This window comes from Protopterus annectens, chromosome 2.part2, assembly GCF_019279795.1.
Source record: "Protopterus annectens isolate FY-2018-M chromosome 2.part2, PAN1.0, whole genome shotgun sequence".
Taxonomy (NCBI): Eukaryota; Metazoa; Chordata; order Ceratodontiformes; family Protopteridae; genus Protopterus; species Protopterus annectens.
Genome location: NC_056730.1, coordinates 490,730,549 through 490,750,816, shown reverse-complemented (window position 1 = coordinate 490,750,816; position 20,268 = coordinate 490,730,549). Strand labels below are relative to the sequence as shown.

At 41.2% G+C, this 20,268-nt stretch overlaps 1 protein-coding gene across 2 annotated transcripts in view; it reads right to left on the bottom strand.

Annotated features, from left to right (window-relative positions):
• EXOC6B (exocyst complex component 6B) overlaps nt 1-20,268 on the bottom strand; it is a 5,967,963-nt gene that overhangs the window by 2,835,933 nt on the left and 3,111,762 nt on the right. For both annotated transcript variants that reach the window (XM_044063970.1, XM_044063971.1), the window contains exon 13: nt 13,855-13,952. In XM_044063970.1, coding sequence (XP_043919905.1) covers nt 13,855-13,952 — 98 coding nt within the window. The remainder of the gene's footprint in view (nt 1-13,854; nt 13,953-20,268) is intronic.

The following is a 20,268-nucleotide window of genomic DNA, read 5'->3' as shown; positions in this document are numbered from 1 at the left end:
TACTCTAAAAAAACATCATATTGAACATTTTTGCTTAAGTTTAACAGCAGGTAAAGAAAGAGGAAGACCAAGGAGAAGAGAGAGACAACAATAGAGAGAGAGATAGGAAATACAGGTTTATAGGAAAAGAATCATAGTCATCAGGGAGGAGAGAAATATGAGAGAGGTATGTAGGGAGGAGGGGAGCTAAAGGGAGAAATGAGGAGGCACAGCAGAAGGGAGAGAAAAGAGGGTTAAGGGGGGAAACAACATTTAGTCAGGATTAGAGCAAGAAACAGCCGATGCCATTTTCTTCAGTTTTTCTTGCCCCAGATGTCAGGTGCCCCCAAAAAGATAGACATACATATTGCTTACAAAACATACAATAAAGTAAAAACAAAACCTTCAGTAACCAGCAAATACACCACATAGGTAGTATAGTGTAGAAAGGTATAGATAAGACCCAGCTAAGAAAGAGGGGATGGCGGGTGGGTAACCAGGACTGCAGCAGTGAAGACACTCAAACAGCTACATTAATGGTAGGTACAAAACTGTACTATGTTCATCATGTTTCACTGCTGCAGTCATTACACTTGGATTGAATCCCAAAGCTGAGTCAGGGTAGCTGGTTCTATAGAGGATTTGGTGTGGCTATGAGGCCCTGCAGCACTGCAGTGGCAAAGCCAGCTCTGGATCTAGAATAAAGAGGCAAGTGGTAATGCTTGGGAAAGGTGTGCACTGAACTCCAAGTTGCAGCTTCCAAAATGTCTTTGGTAGATACTCCTCTAAGACAGGCAGTAGAAGTGGCAGTTGCCCTGGTGGAATGTGGTCTAATGTTAGATGGTACAGGTTTCCCATGCTGTGTGTAGCAGAACCGGATACAGTGTCCTATCCACTTTGAAATGGTCTGCTTTGAAATAGCCTTTCCCTTGTGATCTTGCAGCATATGATATAAACAATTGTTCAGTTTTTCTGAAAGCTTTTGTTTTGTCCAAGTAGAAGGGTAATTGCCTGTGTATGTCCAAGGAGTGTAGAAGTCTATTCCCTTTATTCTGGGGATTTGGATAAAAAGTTGGCAAGTGAATAGTTTGGTTAAGAGCCACACTGGATACTACCTTAGGCATAAAAGAAGGGTTTGTTCTTAAAGAAACCCTGTCTTGGTGAAAAATGATGAAAGGCTCCACTGCCATTACTGCCTGTAGTTCTGAGACTCTTCGTGCTGAGGTTATTGCCAAGAGCAGTTTTCCATGATACATATTTTAATTCTGCTGAATTGGCTGGCTCAAAAGGAGGTAAAATGAGCTTTTCCAAGACAAAATTGAGGTCCCACGTAGGTGTCGGTGGTCTCCGGGGCAGTCTTATGTTTTTAGCCCCTCTGAGGTACTGCTTTAGCAATGGATGAGAGAAAATAGGAGGATCTGTGTTGTAATGAGCCGAGATGGCAGAAGCGTGGTTCTTAATGGATGAGAAGGATAGTCCTTCCAGCATCTCAGTTAAGTATTGTAGTATCTGAGGAATGTTAAGGACAAGAGGGTCAAGGCTTTGAGCCTGGTTCCAGGCACAGAATCTCTTCCACTTTTCTGAATAAGATTTCCTGGTGCTAGGCCTCCTGGCCTCCAAAATGACATCCATAACAGCTTTAGAGAGAGGTGTTGTCTGTTTGGCTAATGAATCTGCCATGCAGCCAGGTTTAAGGTTTTGAGCTGACTGTGCAGGATCTGATTGTTTTGTTGAGCCAGTAGGTGTGGAATTTGAGGCAAAATCCAAGGTAGGCCTTGAGCTAAGTTCTTTAAGATTGGGTGCCAATGCTGGCGTGGCCAGTCTGGAGCAATCAGAATCATCTGTGGTTTTTCTTGTCTGGCTTTTAGGAGTACCTTTGAAAGGAGAGGCAGTGGTGGGAAGGCATAAACTTTAAGGTTTTTCCAGCTGAACGAAAGAGCATCCACTTTCCATGCTTGTGTGTGATAAGTCCTTGTGCAGAATTTTTGTAGTTGGCAATTCAGTGGGGAGGCAAAAAGATCTATGCCCGGGCACCCCCATTTTTGCATTATCATGCTGAAGACTTGTGGATTTAATTTCCACTCGTGAGGATCTATGATGTTTCTGCTTAAGTCGTCTGCCAAAGTATTTTTCTTTCCTGGCAAGAATTGTGCTTGCAGATGAACTTGATAAGTTAGAGCAGTGTTCCAAAAGGTCATGACTTGTCTGCATAGTGGGTAAGAATGAGTGCCCCCTTGCTTGTTTATGTACCACATTACTGTGGTGTTGTCTGTCTTTAATAATAATTGTTCTGGATGCAGAAGGTTCCTGAAATCTGTTAGGGCATTTTGTACAGCCAACATTTCTTTCTGATTGATGTGAAGATGCATTTGGTCTGTGGTCCATTTGCCCTGAATACATTTTCCTGCCATGTGTGCTCCCCAGGCGTAATCCGAAGCATCTGTTGTTAAAGTCTGCCTGGCTGTGGGAAGAGTGAAAGGCTGACCCTTGTTGAGGTGACATGCCTGTGCCCACCATCAAAACTCCTGTTGTAAGCAGGGAATTAGTGGTATTACTGTTTCCAAGCTGTGAGAGTGTCGAGTCCAAACACCTTTTAGGTACCATTGTAATTTCCTCATATGCAGTCTGGTATATGGAATTAGTGGTATGCAGGATGCCATGAATCCCAAGGCCTGCAGAATTTTTCTTGCAGGGAGATGGGACTTTGTTGCCATCAATTGAAAATACTGAGTCAGTTGTCCTTGTTTTGCTGGCGTGAGACAAGCCATCTGGGCCGTTGCATTTAAGCTGGCACCCAGGAATATTATCTCTTGTGAGGGCAGTAGTTTTGACTTCTTTTCGTTTACTGTGTAACCTAGGCAAATTAGCAACCTTTTTACAAAATGCCAGATGTTTTAGAAGAATGTTCTTGCTCTCTGCTTGAATCAGGCAGTCATCCAGGTACGGATATATTTGAATTCCTTTTTGTCTGCAAAATGCAATTACTGGTGCCAGGCACTTTGTGAAAACCCTAGGTGCAGTAGATAAGCCAAAGGGCAGTGCAAAGAATTGGTAGTGCATTGAACCAGCTATGAATCTGAGGTATCTTCTGCAATTTTGTCTGATAGGGACATGCAGGTATGCCTCTTTGAGGTCCAAAGTAACAAGCCAAGCTTTCTTGCCCAACATGGGAAGGAGCTGCTGCAGTGTCAACATTTTGAATTTTGGAACATCCAGGTAAGTATTTAGAGTAGAAAGGTCTAGTATGGGTCTCCAGGCTTTGTCCTTTCTGGGGACAAGGAAGAGTCTCGAGTAAAATCCTTGTCCTTGTTCCTGCTGTGGCACTTTTTGAATAGCTCTCATGTCCATGAGGGCTGTAATTTGCTTTTGTTCCTCTGCCCATTGATTTTGTGGCAGGTCTGGCATTCCTTTTAGCCTTGGTAAAGTGTGAAAGTGGAACCTGTAACCTTGAGACACAATATTCAGAACCCATTTGTCTTGGGTGATTGCTTGCCAGTTTTGTGAAAAAAGTGCTAGTTTCCCCCCTAAGGGAGCTGCCAAAAGGGAAGAGTTTGGCATTTGAAGGGGGAAGTCATTGGGACTGTTTCCTGTAAGGTTGTGACTTGTCTCCACCTCCTTTTGGGGTTGAAGCACCCCACTGTCGTGGTCTGTAAGAGCCTTGGGGCTGAGATCTGCCTCTTGGGCATCTGTATCTGCCTCTTTGTGGCCTGTCTGACACTGGAAAGGAACAATTTTTTGTAGGCCAATTCCTGCTAAATCGAGGTGGCTGTACCTGTAAGAAATCCTTCACTGTTTGCATAGATTTTGCCTTATCCTCCATTTTCTTTAATACCTCTTCTGACTTAACACCAAATAAAATATCTTGCTGTAAAGGAGCATCCAATAATTTTGCCTTAACATGATCTGGTAAACTTTGTTCTTTTAACCAATCATGCCTTTGAATCACAGATCCTGTAACTGCTGCTCTACAAGAAGCCTCTAATGAATCAAAACCACATTGCAAAGTATGTTTTCCCACTTGTTCAGTTGCATGCAATAAATCCTGCATTTCCTTATAGTCAGGTTGTTCTGCACTTGTACTCATTTTCTGTTTTAACTGAGACAGTAAATATTGTTGATATTTAAGCATGTGAAACTGACAATTTAAAGCCCTCACTGCTAAAGTTGCAGAGGTGTAACTTTCTTCCCCCATATGTCTAATGCTCTAGAATCCCTGTCGGAGAGAACTGGATTTTTAGCCGTGGAAGCCTTTACCCCGTTGGGACCCTGGGAAATAGTTTCTGGGTCAGCAACAGGGTTTTTATAAAGAAATTTGTGAGAGTCAGGGACTCTGTAGTACCTGTCTGGTTTGACTGGAGCAGGGGGTAAAGAATCAGGATTTAAACTGGATTCAGAGAACACATCCTCCTCAATATCCAACACTGGCAGAATAGCAAGGGGCCTGTGCTGAGGCAATAAAAGAAAGTCTCTGAGCCTTTTCTTGGATTCTGAGTAATCTGGGCCCTCCCAATGGAAATGCTCCCTCATGGTATGTAAAGTTTCCCCAAAAGAATAATCCTCAGGAGGAGAGGCTGAAGGAATTGATTCTTCAGCATCAGAGTCCTCATAGGGGGGTAAAGAGTATCCCTGGTCTGAAGAGGAATCAGAATATAAAGAAACCTGGTCAGAGGAATCAGTCTGTATCCTGCCTAGGCCTTTTATCAGGAGGGGGATGGGAACCCCTGATCAGAGTAATTACGTCTTCGGCCATTTTGAGCATCTGCTTTTTAGGCATGGAGGCCTGTCCAGGTGAATGCTGTACTTGCTTCTTTGTCTTTAATGTAGTTTTAGACTTGGCTGTAGTTGCAATGGTAAGTTGTGAAGGTCTGAAAACACCCTCAGAAGCCGATGCCTGCTCAGTGGCTCTGGACCCATCTGAAGGTTTGTCTCCATAGGCCCAACACCTTGAGTATCCAGAGGCCTAGGCACCTCCACGTGGGAGTCGGTAGCAGCCTGTGGCTTTGAGGTAGTGGGTGTCAAGGGGCTGCAAAAGTGCCTCACTGAGAACCGGTGACCTGCCTAGAAGAGGCTTCGTCGTCAGTCTTGGGCCTCTGATGTCTGTCCTTATCCTTGTCTTTGCGTTTTTTATGAATTCCGGTCGTTTGTTCTGACAGCATGGTATAATTAAACCTTCGGCCACAGTAATGGCGAGCAAAATCAAGCCGACGTTTAATAGTGCGTTTGTTAAATCTAACACAAAACCGACAACTAGTGACGTTGTGATCTGGGCCTAGGCATGGAATACAATAAGAATGAAAATCCTTATGAGGTATTTGCTTCCCACAACAAATACAATTATTAACTTTTACTGACATCAGTCTGAGGCAAGAAAAAGTTTCCCCAATGGGGTACTTAGCTTTATTGAAGACTTCGGTTCTGAAAATCGAATCTGATATCGCAGGAGTCGGCCAACCGGCACTTGCGAACTGCTTTTGCTTCGGGCACCGCGCGGCAAGAAAGACTGAAGAAAATGGCGTAGGCTGCTTCTTATATATCCCTGGCGACAGCAACCGACGCCGGACCAAGACTTTGGAACTCTGGCCAATTGCGGGACCACCTGACGGCAGGATAACCCAAGTGTAATGAGTGGTGGCAAGTCACCTTACAGGTCAATAGATGGCCAGGACTAAATGAACATATTTCACTTGCCCCCTTACTCAAACTAAGAGTGGCTAAACTTTAATTAAACCCATAAGCCATTATGTATTTTTCCTTTATACATTTTCCACAGGTGAAATAATTTATTCTGGAAAAAAACAATGTTCTTTTTACATTGGGAGTTATTTTTTTAAAAAAAAAGCATGTTAAGTTTTTTTACCAAGGTTTTAAAAAAAAAATTTTAAAAATATGTTTCGATTTTATTTATGTCTGAAGGTATTTATTCATTTAACATTTTTAAACTAAATTATATTAATTCATTCTATTCACAATTCGTCCATTTTTTGGTGATATCATTACTTATTTGTTATAAACGATTGTTAATTAGATATGGCCCACATCTGATGAAGTATTTTAAATGAAAACGTAGCTCTTGAAGCGTTAATGTGTTTTGTGTGCTATATTATTTGTTTGGAATCTTCTATACATTAGAGGGACGTATATTCAACTACCTGTGGCTTTATTGTTTTACCGGACATTGGTACTTTCATTTGTTACACATTTACATGTAAATATACAGATAAAAAACTGTTAAAAATGACCCACGTATGCAATACAAGTACCATGGAAAAAAAAAAAATTAAGTGGAAAAGATGCTATACTATTGCTGGTAAGAGCGGGACAGTGTTGTTTCTGTAAAGACTGCTGGTAAGGTCAGCATAAAGTACTGTTTTAGTGACAAATAACATAACTGCATCATTTAAATGGAATATAGGCAATTAAAAAAAAAAAAACAAACAGTACTACACTGGTACAGAGCCATGTCAAAAGCTGCATGGAAAAAGCATAAAGAGCCTTAATATGCTCAAATCACTGAAAAAAACAAGACCTGTGAACTGCATACATTTCAAGGAAGAAATGACTTCTACAGAAAAGATGTCCAGGCCAAAGAAACTTGTTAGGAAGCTTGAAAATCAGATTGAGAAGAAATGCAAGTCTGTCTGTTACACAAAAATGTAATGAACTGAGGATAGATTTTCATCAGAAATGACAGTATAAAAAAGAAGTTATGTACTTACCATAACGTTCTATGTGAGTTGTTCATCTTGCCTTCATTCTTTACTGATGGGTTCGGAGCTGATCCCTCGACTCCGATACGGACAATTGCAAAGCTTGAGGTCTTCAAATAGCTTGAGGCCAAGTCCCTGTCCCATGATGCACATGTGAATTACTTCAGATCTTGTTTGCTGTGTATACTAATGCCATAAATCATTGTTACATTCCTAGAGAAGAGAAAGTTTGAGTAACCAGGATGGATCCAGCATCTTGGTCATCTATCAGCCCAGGAGGGGGGAAGGAAGGGAGGGACGTAAGAATGAAGGCGAGATGAACAATTCGCATGGAATGTTATGGTAAGTACATAACTTCTTTACGTGAAGTTGTTCTATCTCGCCGTTCTTTCTTTACTGATGGGTAGCATCCCAACCGCCATCAACCTCGGGTGGCTCACGGAAGTAAATTTCTCAGGACCGTGGATCCAAAGGAATTCCTGTCCCTGGAGGCCTTGTCAACTTTGTAATGAGTGATAAAGGTATGAGGTTTTGACCAAGTGGCTACTGCACAGATGTTGTCAATGGGAAGCCTGGCAGAAAATGCAGATGATGTAGAAACTGCTCTGGTTGAGTGAGCTTTAATCTTGTGTTGTAAAGGCATATTGGCAGCTAAATAGGCAAAAGTAATACAATCAGATAACCATTTATACAGTGTTGTTTTAGCCACTGGTCTCCCTTTTCTGGAGTCTGAGAATGAAACAAAAAGCTGGTCTGATTTCCTGAAATTTTTTGTTCTATCCAAATAAAATCTACGCTGTCTGTAAACATCAAGTTTGTGCAGCATACACTTCTAAATTGTTAGAATGATTGGGGAAGAAAACTGGCAACTCAATAACTTGGTTGAGATTGGTTTCTGTGCAAACTTTGGGCAAGAATGAGGGATTTGTTCTAAGTGAAACTCGTCAGCATAAAATGGATAAAGCCTGATGCTCTGAGACTCTGCAACAGAAGTGATAGCCAGCAGAAAAATGGTCTTCCAAGACAAAAATATGAGATCACAAGATGAAGCTGGTTCAAATGGCAGGAGAATTGTCTGTGAGAGCATAACATTTAGATTCCACGGAGAATAGCGAGATTTTACAGATGGCCTAATTTGAAAAGTCCCTTTAAGAAATGTTTTTGATAACTTGTGAGACATGATATTCAAACCTTCAAATCCAAGATGAAAATTAGAGATGGCAGCCAATTGAACCTGAACTGTTGCTGCTGCAGCTCCTTTATTGAAAATCATAGTCAAGAATTCAAATATGGAAGCAACAGGAGCTTGGTAAGAATCAATATTATTTTTTAGAGGCCCATATAGAGAAATTCTTCCATTTGTTCAGATACAGCTTTCTGGTAAAAGATTTATGAGACGACAAAAGGATCTGTTTTGTCTCATTGGAAAGGTTATGGAACCTGGCAATGATGGAAACTGGAGCAACCAAGCTGTCAGCTTCAAGGACTGCAAGGAAGGATGAAGATCCCCTGACAGATGTGTCAAAGTCTGGAACTGGGTACAGGATCCAAGGATGCTCCACGAGATGAAGTCGAATTAAGTGGAACCAAATCTGATGAGGCCAGTGAGGGGCTAAAGAATGATGGTCCTTCCCAGGGATTTTGCTTTCTGTAGAAATTTGGATATCAATGGGATTGGTGGAAATGCATAGAGGAGACTCGGAGGCCAATAGTGTACAAGTGTGTCACTTGGGGCTTCCCCGGAGAGGGAATTGGGGCAAAATGGCTTCTGCATTTCGTGTTCATGTGACTGGCAAAAAGGTCGCAGCAAGGCTGGCCCCATCTGTGGAATATCTTGTCCGCAACTTCTTTCTTTAGGGATCACTTGTGGGGCAACAAGATTGCCCTGCTCAGTTTGTCTGTTATCACGTTGGATCTCCTCGGGATGTGTGTTGCCAACAGAAAGCACTGGGTGGAAACACCCCACTGCCAAACTCTGACAGCCTCTCGACAAAGGAGGTAAGACTTGGTTCCTCCTTGTTTGTTCAAATACCAGACCACCAACATGTCATTTGTCTGAATTACAATCATGCCCAGAGGAAGAGAGTCCTGGAAGTACTGCAATGCTAAAAGTACTGCTCTCATCTCTAGGACATTGATATGCAGATGTGTCTCTTGGTCGGTCCATGTGCCTTGGGCAGTCTTTCCCTGAAAATGCCCCCCCACCATATCAGGGAAGCGTCCTTGGTCACAGTGGTTGCTGGAGGGGGTAGCACAAACGGGCATCCTATTGTGACATAGAGTGAGGTCAACCACCACTGCAGGTCCTTCTTGCAAGAATCTGTGATCATTATAGTGTGATCCATGGGTAGCTCCTAGTAAGACCATTGAGTGAACAGCCGCCATTTAAGAACCTGCATATGTATCCAAGCAAGTGGTATGGCTAGAATTGCTGCTGTCTTCATGCCTAATACTTTCAGAACTTCTGATGCTGGTGCTTAGTGTTTTGATAACAAGATGCTGATATATTGACGAATTAGAACGACTCTTTCCAATGGAAGTCTTAGAGTGGTGGTGGTGGTGTCCAACTCTGCCCCAATTTAAACGATATGCTGAGATGGCGACAAGGCAGATTTTAATGCCAAGATGATTGCAGAGTGACAGAGTGGACTCCCTGGCCTGAATGAGTTGATGCCCGGTGGTGGCGGTAAGGAGCCAATCATCTAGGTATGGAAACACCTGGAATCTTAGACACCTCAGGTGAGCCGTGACCACTGCCATGCATTTGAACACTCTGGGGGTTGTAGTGAGACCAAAGGGCAGGGCTCGAAACTGGTAGTGATTGGCTCCCAGCCGGAAGTGCAGGTGATCCCTGGATGGTCTGGCCATTTTTATGTGGTAGTACGCATCCTTGAGATCTATCGAGCACATCCAATTGTCTTTCCCTAAAAAGTGAAGTATAGACTGAAGCATGACCATCCGAAACTTCTCTTTCTTTACGTATTGGTTCAGTCTGCTGAGGTCCAATATGGGTCTCCAGTCCCCTGTCTTCTTTGGAACCAAAAAGAATCTTGAGTAAGTTCCGGACCCTGTTTGGTCTGCTGGGACTGGTTGGGTGACTCTTTTTGTTAGCAACGTTTGGACCTCTAAAGTTGCCTGTTCACTGTAACTGGGTGGAACGTCCGGGATTTTTCAAACAATTGGAGGGGGTGTGGTGAAAGGAATGAAATACCCTCTGGAAATGATACTTTGTACCCAGCTGTCTTTTGTTATTTTGAGCCAGGCATCTGGGTACAAAGACAAACGACCCCTGACTGTCTCCAGAGCAGGACAGTCGGGCCTCTTCTCAGGGGCGCTGGTAGGGCTTCCCAGAGAAGTGATCTATGTCACCCTGGTGTTGTGGACCCCCTCTGCTGCGAGGGTGGCATCTTCCATTATTACGCCCTCCTCTGCCCCTGGAGGGGGGTTCACCACGTGTGTCCTGAAAGGCTCCTTGGACTTTTCGAAACCACAATTTTCCTCCCCGCTGATCTTTGGGATAGGGTAGGGTAGAGGTGGAAAAATGGACCCTGACAGCAAAGTCTTTCCATTCTGTTCACACCTGGTTAAGGTTTCCTTCACTTTAGGCCTGAAAAGGCACGAGCCATCAAAGGGAGTGCTCATGAAGGATGACTTGAAGGGCTCCACGAAGGAACACAAGCGCATCCAGGAATGTCTCCTAAGAGCGATTCTTTTACCCGCTGCCCTACTCTTTCTATTAGCTGCATAGAATATGAGACGCATGGATGAGTTGACAAATGATGGTAGCAAGCTGGGCAGCAACTTTGTCAGAGGCTCCTGCAGCCACTGTACCCTGAATAGTATTTCCCTACTCCTTAAGGAGATCTCTTTGTAATCTAGTGAAATCGGTTAAGTAGTTCAGCGAACGGAGAGCAAAGGTCGCTGAACTGAACATGTGCGTCCTATATCTCTCCATAATCCTGGAGTCTCTATTAGGAGGATGGATAGACAAGGAAGTCTCAGACATTTCCTTCTTGATGGCCGCCGCCACCACCATGGCATCAACCGGAACACCTTTAGTTAGATATGCTTTGTCCAGTGGTGCAGAAATAAACTTATTAGGCCTCCTAGGGACAGGCTCCATATTATCCGGAGACTCCCATGCCCTTCATAAGACCAGCTGCATTAACTCATCGAAGGGCGTAGTCACCCAAGAGGTGGAGGGCTGAGACCCAAAAGCCTTCAGGAGAAAGTACAGTTTTGTACCTACCATAAATGTAGATGTCCGATAGGCATGCATCTGCAGTCCTTACAAATGGGTTGTCCTGTCGTCAGGCAGCCCTTCGGTCGGCTGGATTCCAAAGTCTGGGTCTGGCCTCGGCTGATGTCGCACTTCACCCGACGTCATAGCTGCAGTTATTCGGGTATAAAGGTATCAGCCGACGCCATCTTCCTCAGTCTTTCTTGCCGCGTGGTGCCCGAAGCAGAAGCTGTTCGCAAGTGCCGGTCGGTCAGAACCAGAGATTACTACTACCGAAGACTTCTAAAAAGCTAAGTACCCCGTTGGGGACTCTTTCTTGCCTCAGCCGATGTCAGAAAAAGTGAATAACTGTTTAACTTGTGGGAAACAAATTTGTAAGGACTGCAGATGCATCCTTGAAGGACATCTGACTCATCCTCAATAGGGTCTTTGGACTGCCAGTCACCCCTCTGCCCAAGGATCTCAAGAATCTCAGCGAATGAGATATACTCAGAGGGGGACTGTGGGGATCCTTATGACTCATCTAAGTCAGTATCTGATGTGAAAGACTCCTGCAGGGAGTCTAGGTGCTTCATCTTGCACAATCTTTTCCTGGGAACCTCATCAATGTGGGCCTCTGGTGAGGTCTCAGAAGAGCAGGGCCCGCCCATTGGGGCTTCCTGTGGCTCTGGGTGTCTACGCTTGGTCAGGACGTGTGATGCAGAAGCAGAAACAGGCATTTTTGGGGAGGAGGAGGGCAGACCCAAGGTTGAGGATGTCCTGGGAGACTTGACTTTCCTCATGGCATTTAACGCACCTCTGCTCCGATGTGAGGGAGCTGACGGATCTGAGGAAACCACCAACACCCCAGCACCAGGACAGTGGGCTCCGAGCCCAAGGTAGGAGACAAGCTCAACCGAACTGAGGCCCCGAGAGGCAAAGTCAGAACAGACAAGTCGGTTCGACTGTCCTCCCCGGACCAGACCAGAGTGTGTCAGCTCCTTGAGTCCTCGATAGGTGCCGAGAATGTCAGAGTACACGGAGCCAAAGATATTGGGGCAGGCGTCGGCTCCGAGGTTCCTCTAACATCAGGTTTGCCTCCTCCGGCTCCAAAGGACCAGCATGGCTCGGAGGAGGAATAGTAAAAGTCGATGCAATGATCTTCAGCTCCGAAGCCATTTTGGTCGAAGACGATATAATTTTAGCTAATACCAGTGCTGACAGCAGCTTCTGTACCACATGACCCAAGTCCAGATCCAACAGGCTGATAGAAGATCAAGACAATCGTACTGAAGGTGGTACCGCCTGGAGAATAGGACTCTTCGGAACCTCGGAGACTGGTTCCAAAACTGGGGACAGGCTCCTAAAAGAAACGACTGTTGGCTCTGAAGGCAGTGGAGTCAAAGTCGATGACTTCTTAGATTTTTTTGAGTCTGAAGTCTTGGAAGACTTTGAAGACTGACTGGAACCATCCTGGTCACTCAAAGTTTCCTGAAAGGAAAGCTTCAACAAGCCTCTATCAATTAGTTTCCTCTTCCTTTCCTGCAGGACTCTAGAGGAGAAGGAATGACAAATGGCACAATTGTCTTGCAAATGCAGAGCCCCTAGACAATAAACACAGTTGATGTGGCTGTCTGTGACTGAAATTTTCTGGCCACACTTTGAGCAACTTTTGAAACCAGATTTGGGATGTTTATCTTCATCAGCCATAAAAGAAACAGAAAATATTTACTGTTAATCCGCAAAAAACTACAACAGTAAATTTTCTCAATAGCAAATACAGGCAAGCCTTAAGAAAAGCGGGCTAAACACACACACACACACACACACACACACACACACACACACACACACACACACACACACAAGAAGTGATACCATACAAGCAGACTATGCAATAAAAACATATAGCTGCCAAGAAGAATAACCTTATCTAACAGGAAAGCTACTAAGCCTATACAGGCAAGATATAAAAAAAAAAAACTATCTCAGAAAATATGACAAATGTCACTAAATAAACTTATCTACAACAAGGTTTACTGTACAAGCCTTATATAAAACTCGACGGCTAGACAGACCACACCTCGAAGAACTACTACTAACTAGGCCTAAAAGAGACCAACTAAAATTATAAGAAACGGAATGGGAGAACACACAAAGCTATAAGAGCTTTATAAACAAAGCTAACTAACCACTAATATTATCAAAAAAAACTTTTAGAAAAGATTTTTAATGAATATTTTGCTTATCTGGCCCAAGCTAAGTCAGAACCTCGATCTGTTGCAGCGGCAAACTAGATCTGAAGTAATTCACAGGTGCATAGGGACTTGGCCTCGAGCTATTTGAAGACCTCGAGCTTTGCAACTGGCCATATCAGAGCTGAGGGATCGGCTCTGAACCCATCAGTAATTAATGAACGGCGAAGACAGAACAACTTCACATACAAACTTTTTCACAAATGTATGGAACAAGCTCAGTGAAAAAACACTAAAACTGAAGGAAACGTCAGATGTAGTAACTAAAACAGATGGAAATAAAATTATAGACAATGAATACTATCTAAGCAACCAAAGCCATGTTGATATATCACATCCCAAAGATTAGTAACATTTGGCCATTACTTTTTTTTTTCAGTTATTAGTAGTCATTTTCTGATAATAATTTAAATAACTTAAAAGGTAAAATGTTTCTCATCATACATGCCATTCTTAATAAAGGAAACATTTCTCAAGAGAAATGGTTAAAACAATATCATCAAATATTTTTACAAAATGACCAAACCAGAGAATTTTCAGTCATTTTTTTATTACATTTACTATTCTTGTTTTTTTTAAGATTGCACATCAGGCAGCTTGTGCAAGCTGGAGATTTCCAAGTTAAGTACTTCATTTTATTTTTCATCTTCAGTTTATATTAAACATCTGTTGACATACGACTGGGAATACTTACCTGAATGTTCCAGACCACTTCTTCAGTAAAATTTCACTATACTGGTCTCTAATTTCTAGCAGCATGTCAAAGAGTTGGTTCACTGGAAAACCATAACCCTGCAAATCAGGAACAAAGCAAAACAAAACAATGTCACTGCAATCACAGACATGTCAGAAAAATGTTCCAAGTTCACTTATGAAATAACAATGCTCAAGTTACTACAGCAGAAAAGTTTATTTTTTCAGATTTAACTTGCACTTTTTTCTCTATTCAGCATATACTATGTGTCAAAATCATGTTTTTGCTGTTACTAAAAGCTGAACAGAGACATTCTACACACATTTAATGAGTCATTTTAAAGTAGAATCTAAGGTTTTGACAAAAAATATATCTGAATAGCGTTACATTTTTCATTGTTAATGATACTGTTTTCTCTCCTATACAGAAGCACTTTCTCCTGTTACCTGATTTAATTTTGAAAAATTTATATTACTACTAAAATAATGAACAATTTAGGCATAATGCTTAATGACATGCAGGTAAGGTCAGTATGCCATTTTTTGATGAGTTTCTCTGATGAGTACGTTGGATGACCTGTATTTTTTACCTAAAATATGGACAACAGCTCATTACTTTATTCCCTGCTGACAAACACGTCCTGCAGCATGGCATATAACAAAAAGAGAACAAAAAGATGCACATCATTTAAATAAATGGAACCTATTCTACTGGCAATGTTAATGTTTGACAGTTATCACAGAAGACTATATATCTTAACTGTTAAGAGCTGATTTCTGTGCAATGGCACTGGACTCGTCTCCTTCCATGTTCACTTGCATACTGTGTGGCTCTGAGCAAGTCACTTAATCAGACAGTACTCCCAATTCACCCCTGAAAATGGGCAATTTGTCCATCGTGACTACCCAATTAACAAATAGGTAAACGGGTACAGGTTAATAAAAGAAATCTACTGACTGGCAAATGATGGCTTTGTCAGTCTAGTAGTATCCTTCATTAAAGCTCACCATCAATATTCACTAGTTATGGCCCCAAAATAAACAGTCATACACACAAATCAAGTTCTCTGCTGTATGCAGCCATTGACAGGTATTAAGGCTTGAGGGCAGGCTCATTAATGGCAAAATAAAAGATGGTAGGAAAGCCATGCCCACTGGGTCAAATTATGCTGACAGTTTCTACAGAATCTGTAGAAATTGAGAAAATGGATTAGGTTGATAAAATTTCAATAGAAATGTGATGAAAATCAGTTTAAGCCTGCCCTAGCTAAAGTTACAAGCTAATACACATTCCTGGCATCAAGTTTTCTTCTTCTTCTTCCTGTGGCTCAACTAGCCCTAAGTGTGACAAATTGTTTCAAGACTTATTAGATTAACATGGATTTTTTGAATACAAACCACAGAAAATGTGGGCTCTAGTGCAGAAAAGAATACAGTGAAATGGTACAGAAAAATTCATTTTGTATCCAAGATGTGTAATGTACTTCCATACTAAAGTAGCGTTATCCTTACTAGTGAACTACCACATGGGTGCACTATAACAATTCCTGCTTCTAATCAAACGCACACATCTTGGCAACAAGTTTTATTTTAACATGCTCCACTGTTTGCTAACTCTAAATAACCTATAAGAGCCAAAGTAACAGTGTGTGACAAAACACATTGAATACTGTATTTCATTTTTAGTAATTATGGCAGGACAGAGAGAGTGAAAAAATATGTGCATGTGCCAGCAGCATTCCAAATGTTTACTGAATGTATGCAAAACAAATGCAATTCTTCCAATAAGCAAACAAAACACAAAGCATACATGTCAGAATTCACATTAAGAAAAAAAATCTAAGAATTTCAGCCAACAGGTTAACTCATTTAGAACTCCAAACAAGCTGCAGAATAAGCTATGGCTGTGTACAAGTACCTCCCTTCCAAGCTTCAAGCTGTGGGCCTTCTGGATGTATATTTTAGCAATAACCTAAGACTGGGTGTGGGTTTCACAGGATTTACCCATGGTTGGTATGATTTGATTATGAGAGCGAAGCTTGGGTGATAAAATGAAGCCAGCAGTGGGTAGATCCTGTGATACTCGCATCCAAGAGTGGGTTATTGCTATTATACAGACATTAAAGAAACAAATTGTTTACCTTTCTTTAATAACGTCTTTGTAAAACAGTGCTGTAGTTTTCCTCTGCGTTCTTCCTTGTTTACTGATGTATTGTGCATGAATTTGGAACTTATGTTCCAATGGTTGGACAGTACATCAAGTGCTGTTCAGGAAAAGCAATGGAGAAAAGAGAATCTCTGCTGATATTTTTCTTCATTGCCATTATAACCTCAATGCAAGAAGCCTGGATAGAGGACAACATAATACTGGAGCAAAGGTTTAAAAATAGGGACAGATTTTACTGCTCTTATAAACTTGGAAAGTTGTTGGAATAAGAGATTTTCTGTCAGCGTGCGTTTTTTGAAGGATATGAAGACTAAACCTCAAATGTCTGTCACTACTTAATGACCTAAATCCCCAGTGGCGTGCCAGAAAACTAAATTTTTATGAGGAAAAGACCAAAACTACTAAGTGAAAATCTGGGCGAGTCTGTTAAGATTTTAGAAGGGAAAGAGCAGAAATACAAGGAAAATAAGGTACATTTCTGTTTCTTTAGTTTTGTAGTATGTACCTGATTGTCTTGTATTTTGCTCTCTCCTCTAAGCATATGCCAATGGTATTTCAGTGACTGGATTTCTTCTATTGATATATGCTCGATTTACTAGTGGCAGGCTGATTAGGCTGTTGAATCAGCGTGAATGTTTCTGAATGGCAATGAGCCATTATTGCATAATTGACAATATCCACAAAACATGTCATGTATTAAAAAAATGGAAAAGTAGAGCTCGCCCTGCACCTGTGGCAGAATCAGAAGCAAGCAGATTAGCTGTTAGCTGCTTCCCAGTACAGTCAGAAATGGTCACAAGTGTCTCATGTTTTTCACACTACCTGTATCCAGTGCTCCCACTGAATGATGGTCTTCATCTATGTAAAGTAAATACGGTAAACAATGAAAACTTAAGCCTCAGTTTTTAACACCTTTACTACATTATCATGTAAAAACAGAAGCAAACATACATTAACAGAAATGAAAACGAACCGTATTAAAATTGTTTCCATTTACATACATTATACATCCCATATTTTTCTTTCCATGCAACTATCATCAGTTGAATAATACATACAATTCTAAATTCCTGCCTCTCCTTAAACTTCTCTCTTCCTTCTCCCCCTGAACATTATTATGCATGTATTGTTCCCACAATCTCCATTTATTTCTATGTAATTTGTTCCTTCCTTTTTCTAAAAATCCCTCTTTCAGTTCTTTTTATCTCTTTTATAATATTCAATACTTCAAATACAGTTGGTTTAGACTTAGACTTCCATTTTCTAGTAATTACTTTTTTGGCAGCCAACGGAATTAAACTCTATAAGGCCTTACTATATACAGGTAACTCGGGTCCCGTGTCCCAGCTCCAAAGAATCATTTCCTTAGTTACACACATTTGCTCATCCAATATTTCTGACAAAGTACTCTGTAGCATCTCTTTCAACTGTCCAGATTTTGCCTCACATTTTTGGTCTATTCCTCATAAAACTTGTGGTTTTCTGACAAATCACTGAGGACTGAAGTCATTAAACATGCCTCTTAACCACTTAGCAACATGTCTAGACAAAGATTAAAGTAATGGGGGGACAAAGGCCTAAAAATAGGGCCGCATTTTACATATTGCTCTTATAACCTTAGAAAGTTGCTAAAACAACAAGGTTGTGTTAGCGTGCATGTTCTGAAGGATATGAAGTCTGAAACTCAAATGTGGGCCATTCCATAGTGACTTCAGTCTTCAGTCATTTACCAGAAAACCACAAACTTTATGACAGGCAGACCAAAAATATGAGGCAAAAATCTGGACATTTAGTGAAAATCTGAATTGTTGAGAGGTATGTCACTAAATAATGACTCACACGAGTTTCAAACTTCATATCTCTCAGGAAAATGCATGTTAATACAAAGCCTGTCATTCTAGCAAACTTCTAAATTTAGGAGAGAGATATTTAAAATTGGCTCCTATTTTCGGGCCTTTGTACTGTCATTATTTTAGGGTTTGATCAGATTTCTTGCTCTAAGAGGTTGAGAGATGTACTCTGTACAGAATTTTTAAAATCTTCCAACTCATTACTCTCCCAAAACATATCTTCCCAGTTACCTCTTTCTTCCCCATCACACCTCCAACATTTGCTATCTACCAGAGGAAAAATGCTTTGAAGTCTGCTTGGGGTATAAAATACCTATGCAAACTCTTCCAAGCAAAGATCCTCAGACCTTCTGGACTTGGTTGCATTCTTGGAAGCTTCCTATCATTTTCTTGTGAATTGCTTTTCCAGTCTTTCTTCCGAGTCTTTTCTAACATCCTCTGATTGACTCTTAAAGTTATCATATAATATTTTGTCTCATTAATTACCCCTTTTTAACAACAGCTTCTGTTCTAGATTCAACTAAAAACCTCACCACAGCAGCTCTTAAGAGTCCCCCAGTCCCCTTCTCTCTGCCTATACTCTCAATATCAAACCCTTGTACAGAAGGCATTTTCTAGTCTGTAGTCTAAATGTCTTCTTGGCCTTATCCCACTCTATTACCTCTCTCTCTAATTATTTTTTACAAGTACATTGGTTTCTTTACCAGTTGTCACTAGTATATCCCAGATCCTTCTTGCCAATTTTCTGCACTCTTACTTGAAGTCATCCCTACCGGCAAAATCTCTTTTCCCCAACTTTGTGTTGACTTAGTCCTGAGAATACTTTCAGCTATTTTATGAATATAATATTCTGCATGGCTGTTTTTATTCTCCTTAAGGATATGTATCCAAAATCCCACTCACTCTATTTCTTGAACTCTCCCTCTCCTACTTCATCAGCCCTTTCCATTTTGAAATAGTATCCTCTGCTTGTATTATGTATATTAGTCTTAACTGCGTAGTGCTAAACTATCCCTTCATTTAGATAATCCAAAACCACCTTGTTTTTTTGGAAGATCAACTTATCCCACTTAACTCTTGCCCTCTTCCCCTCACAGATAAATTCCTTCAACTCTATTAATTCTTGTCCACAACTTCTCCGATTGAAAAAAATATGCCTGACCCTTATATAAAACTAAAGGGACTAAAAACATTTGTACTGCTTGCATCTTACTATCCATAAACAAGAGTACAGATGCCTATGTTCCACTTACCTGTGACAGTACCTGCTCATAGAACATACTGCCTTACTAGCGTATCGGTATATTCCCAAAGCTTAATCCCCCTGGGAGTAGTAGGAGGAGTGATTAAGGGTCCAGAAGCACCCTGGAAAATGGTAATTTCAAAGCCTGCTATGGATCTGGGAAAACATATCCAACCAGTAGCACTTCAAAAGGTAAGGACAGAGGATAAAGATGCTGCCTCTAGAATATTTAGAGTTCTCTCCTTTCCAAAACATCACTTAAGTTAAAAAGGCTCCAGTGTAACATTATTTTTCTTTGCCTTGACATGGTAGGTGTAACAAAAAATATACTATAGGACAATCCACATGCAAAGGTTTGCTTTGAGGCAGGCTGGCCTTTCTATGCCCTAGAGAAGGAAACAAAATGCCCTTCGGCCTTCCTAAAGGACTGTGTCTTGTCAAGGTAGAATGTGAGCTGCCAATGTAAATCCAAGATAAAAGCATCTTCCTTCCTTAATTGTAGGGTTCTGGCAGAACCCATGGAGAAAAATACACTAGATGACAGTGAATTCTAAAGCCACTCAATGCAATACAGAAGGATTAGTGTGTATCGCAATCTCCTTGTGGAAAACAGGTAAGGCTGTACCACCATGACAGCTGCAGCTCAAAACTAACCTTGCAAATATCACAGCCATTAATCAAAACAGTTTTCCACATTAAGAACTTGAGATACTCATAAGCTGGTGTGGCAAGGTCATTTTTTGAAGAATGTAAAGATCCCACAAAGGAGAAATTTGCTTGCTAGTATTTCTCATATGAAATACTCCCAACATAAACTGTTTTACCAAACAGAAAAAAAGGAGGAGGATCCGTAGGAAGACATACAAAGATGTCCAGTGAATGCACCTAAATGGATACATATGCAAAGCAGCTCATGCCAAAATATAAAGACCAGAGGGATATTAACTAAAATGGACCCTGTTTCCCACTAGGCACCACATAGAAAACCTCATCCTTTTTTCAAAGCCCAATATTTTCTTTCTTTTTTTTTCCCTAAGAAAATTTTTATTAATTTAACATATTTACAATACATATACAGAAATGAAGAAACTGAACATCACATACTGTTATATAATGTTAGCAATACACTGAATCATTAAGGCAATCTCATACAAT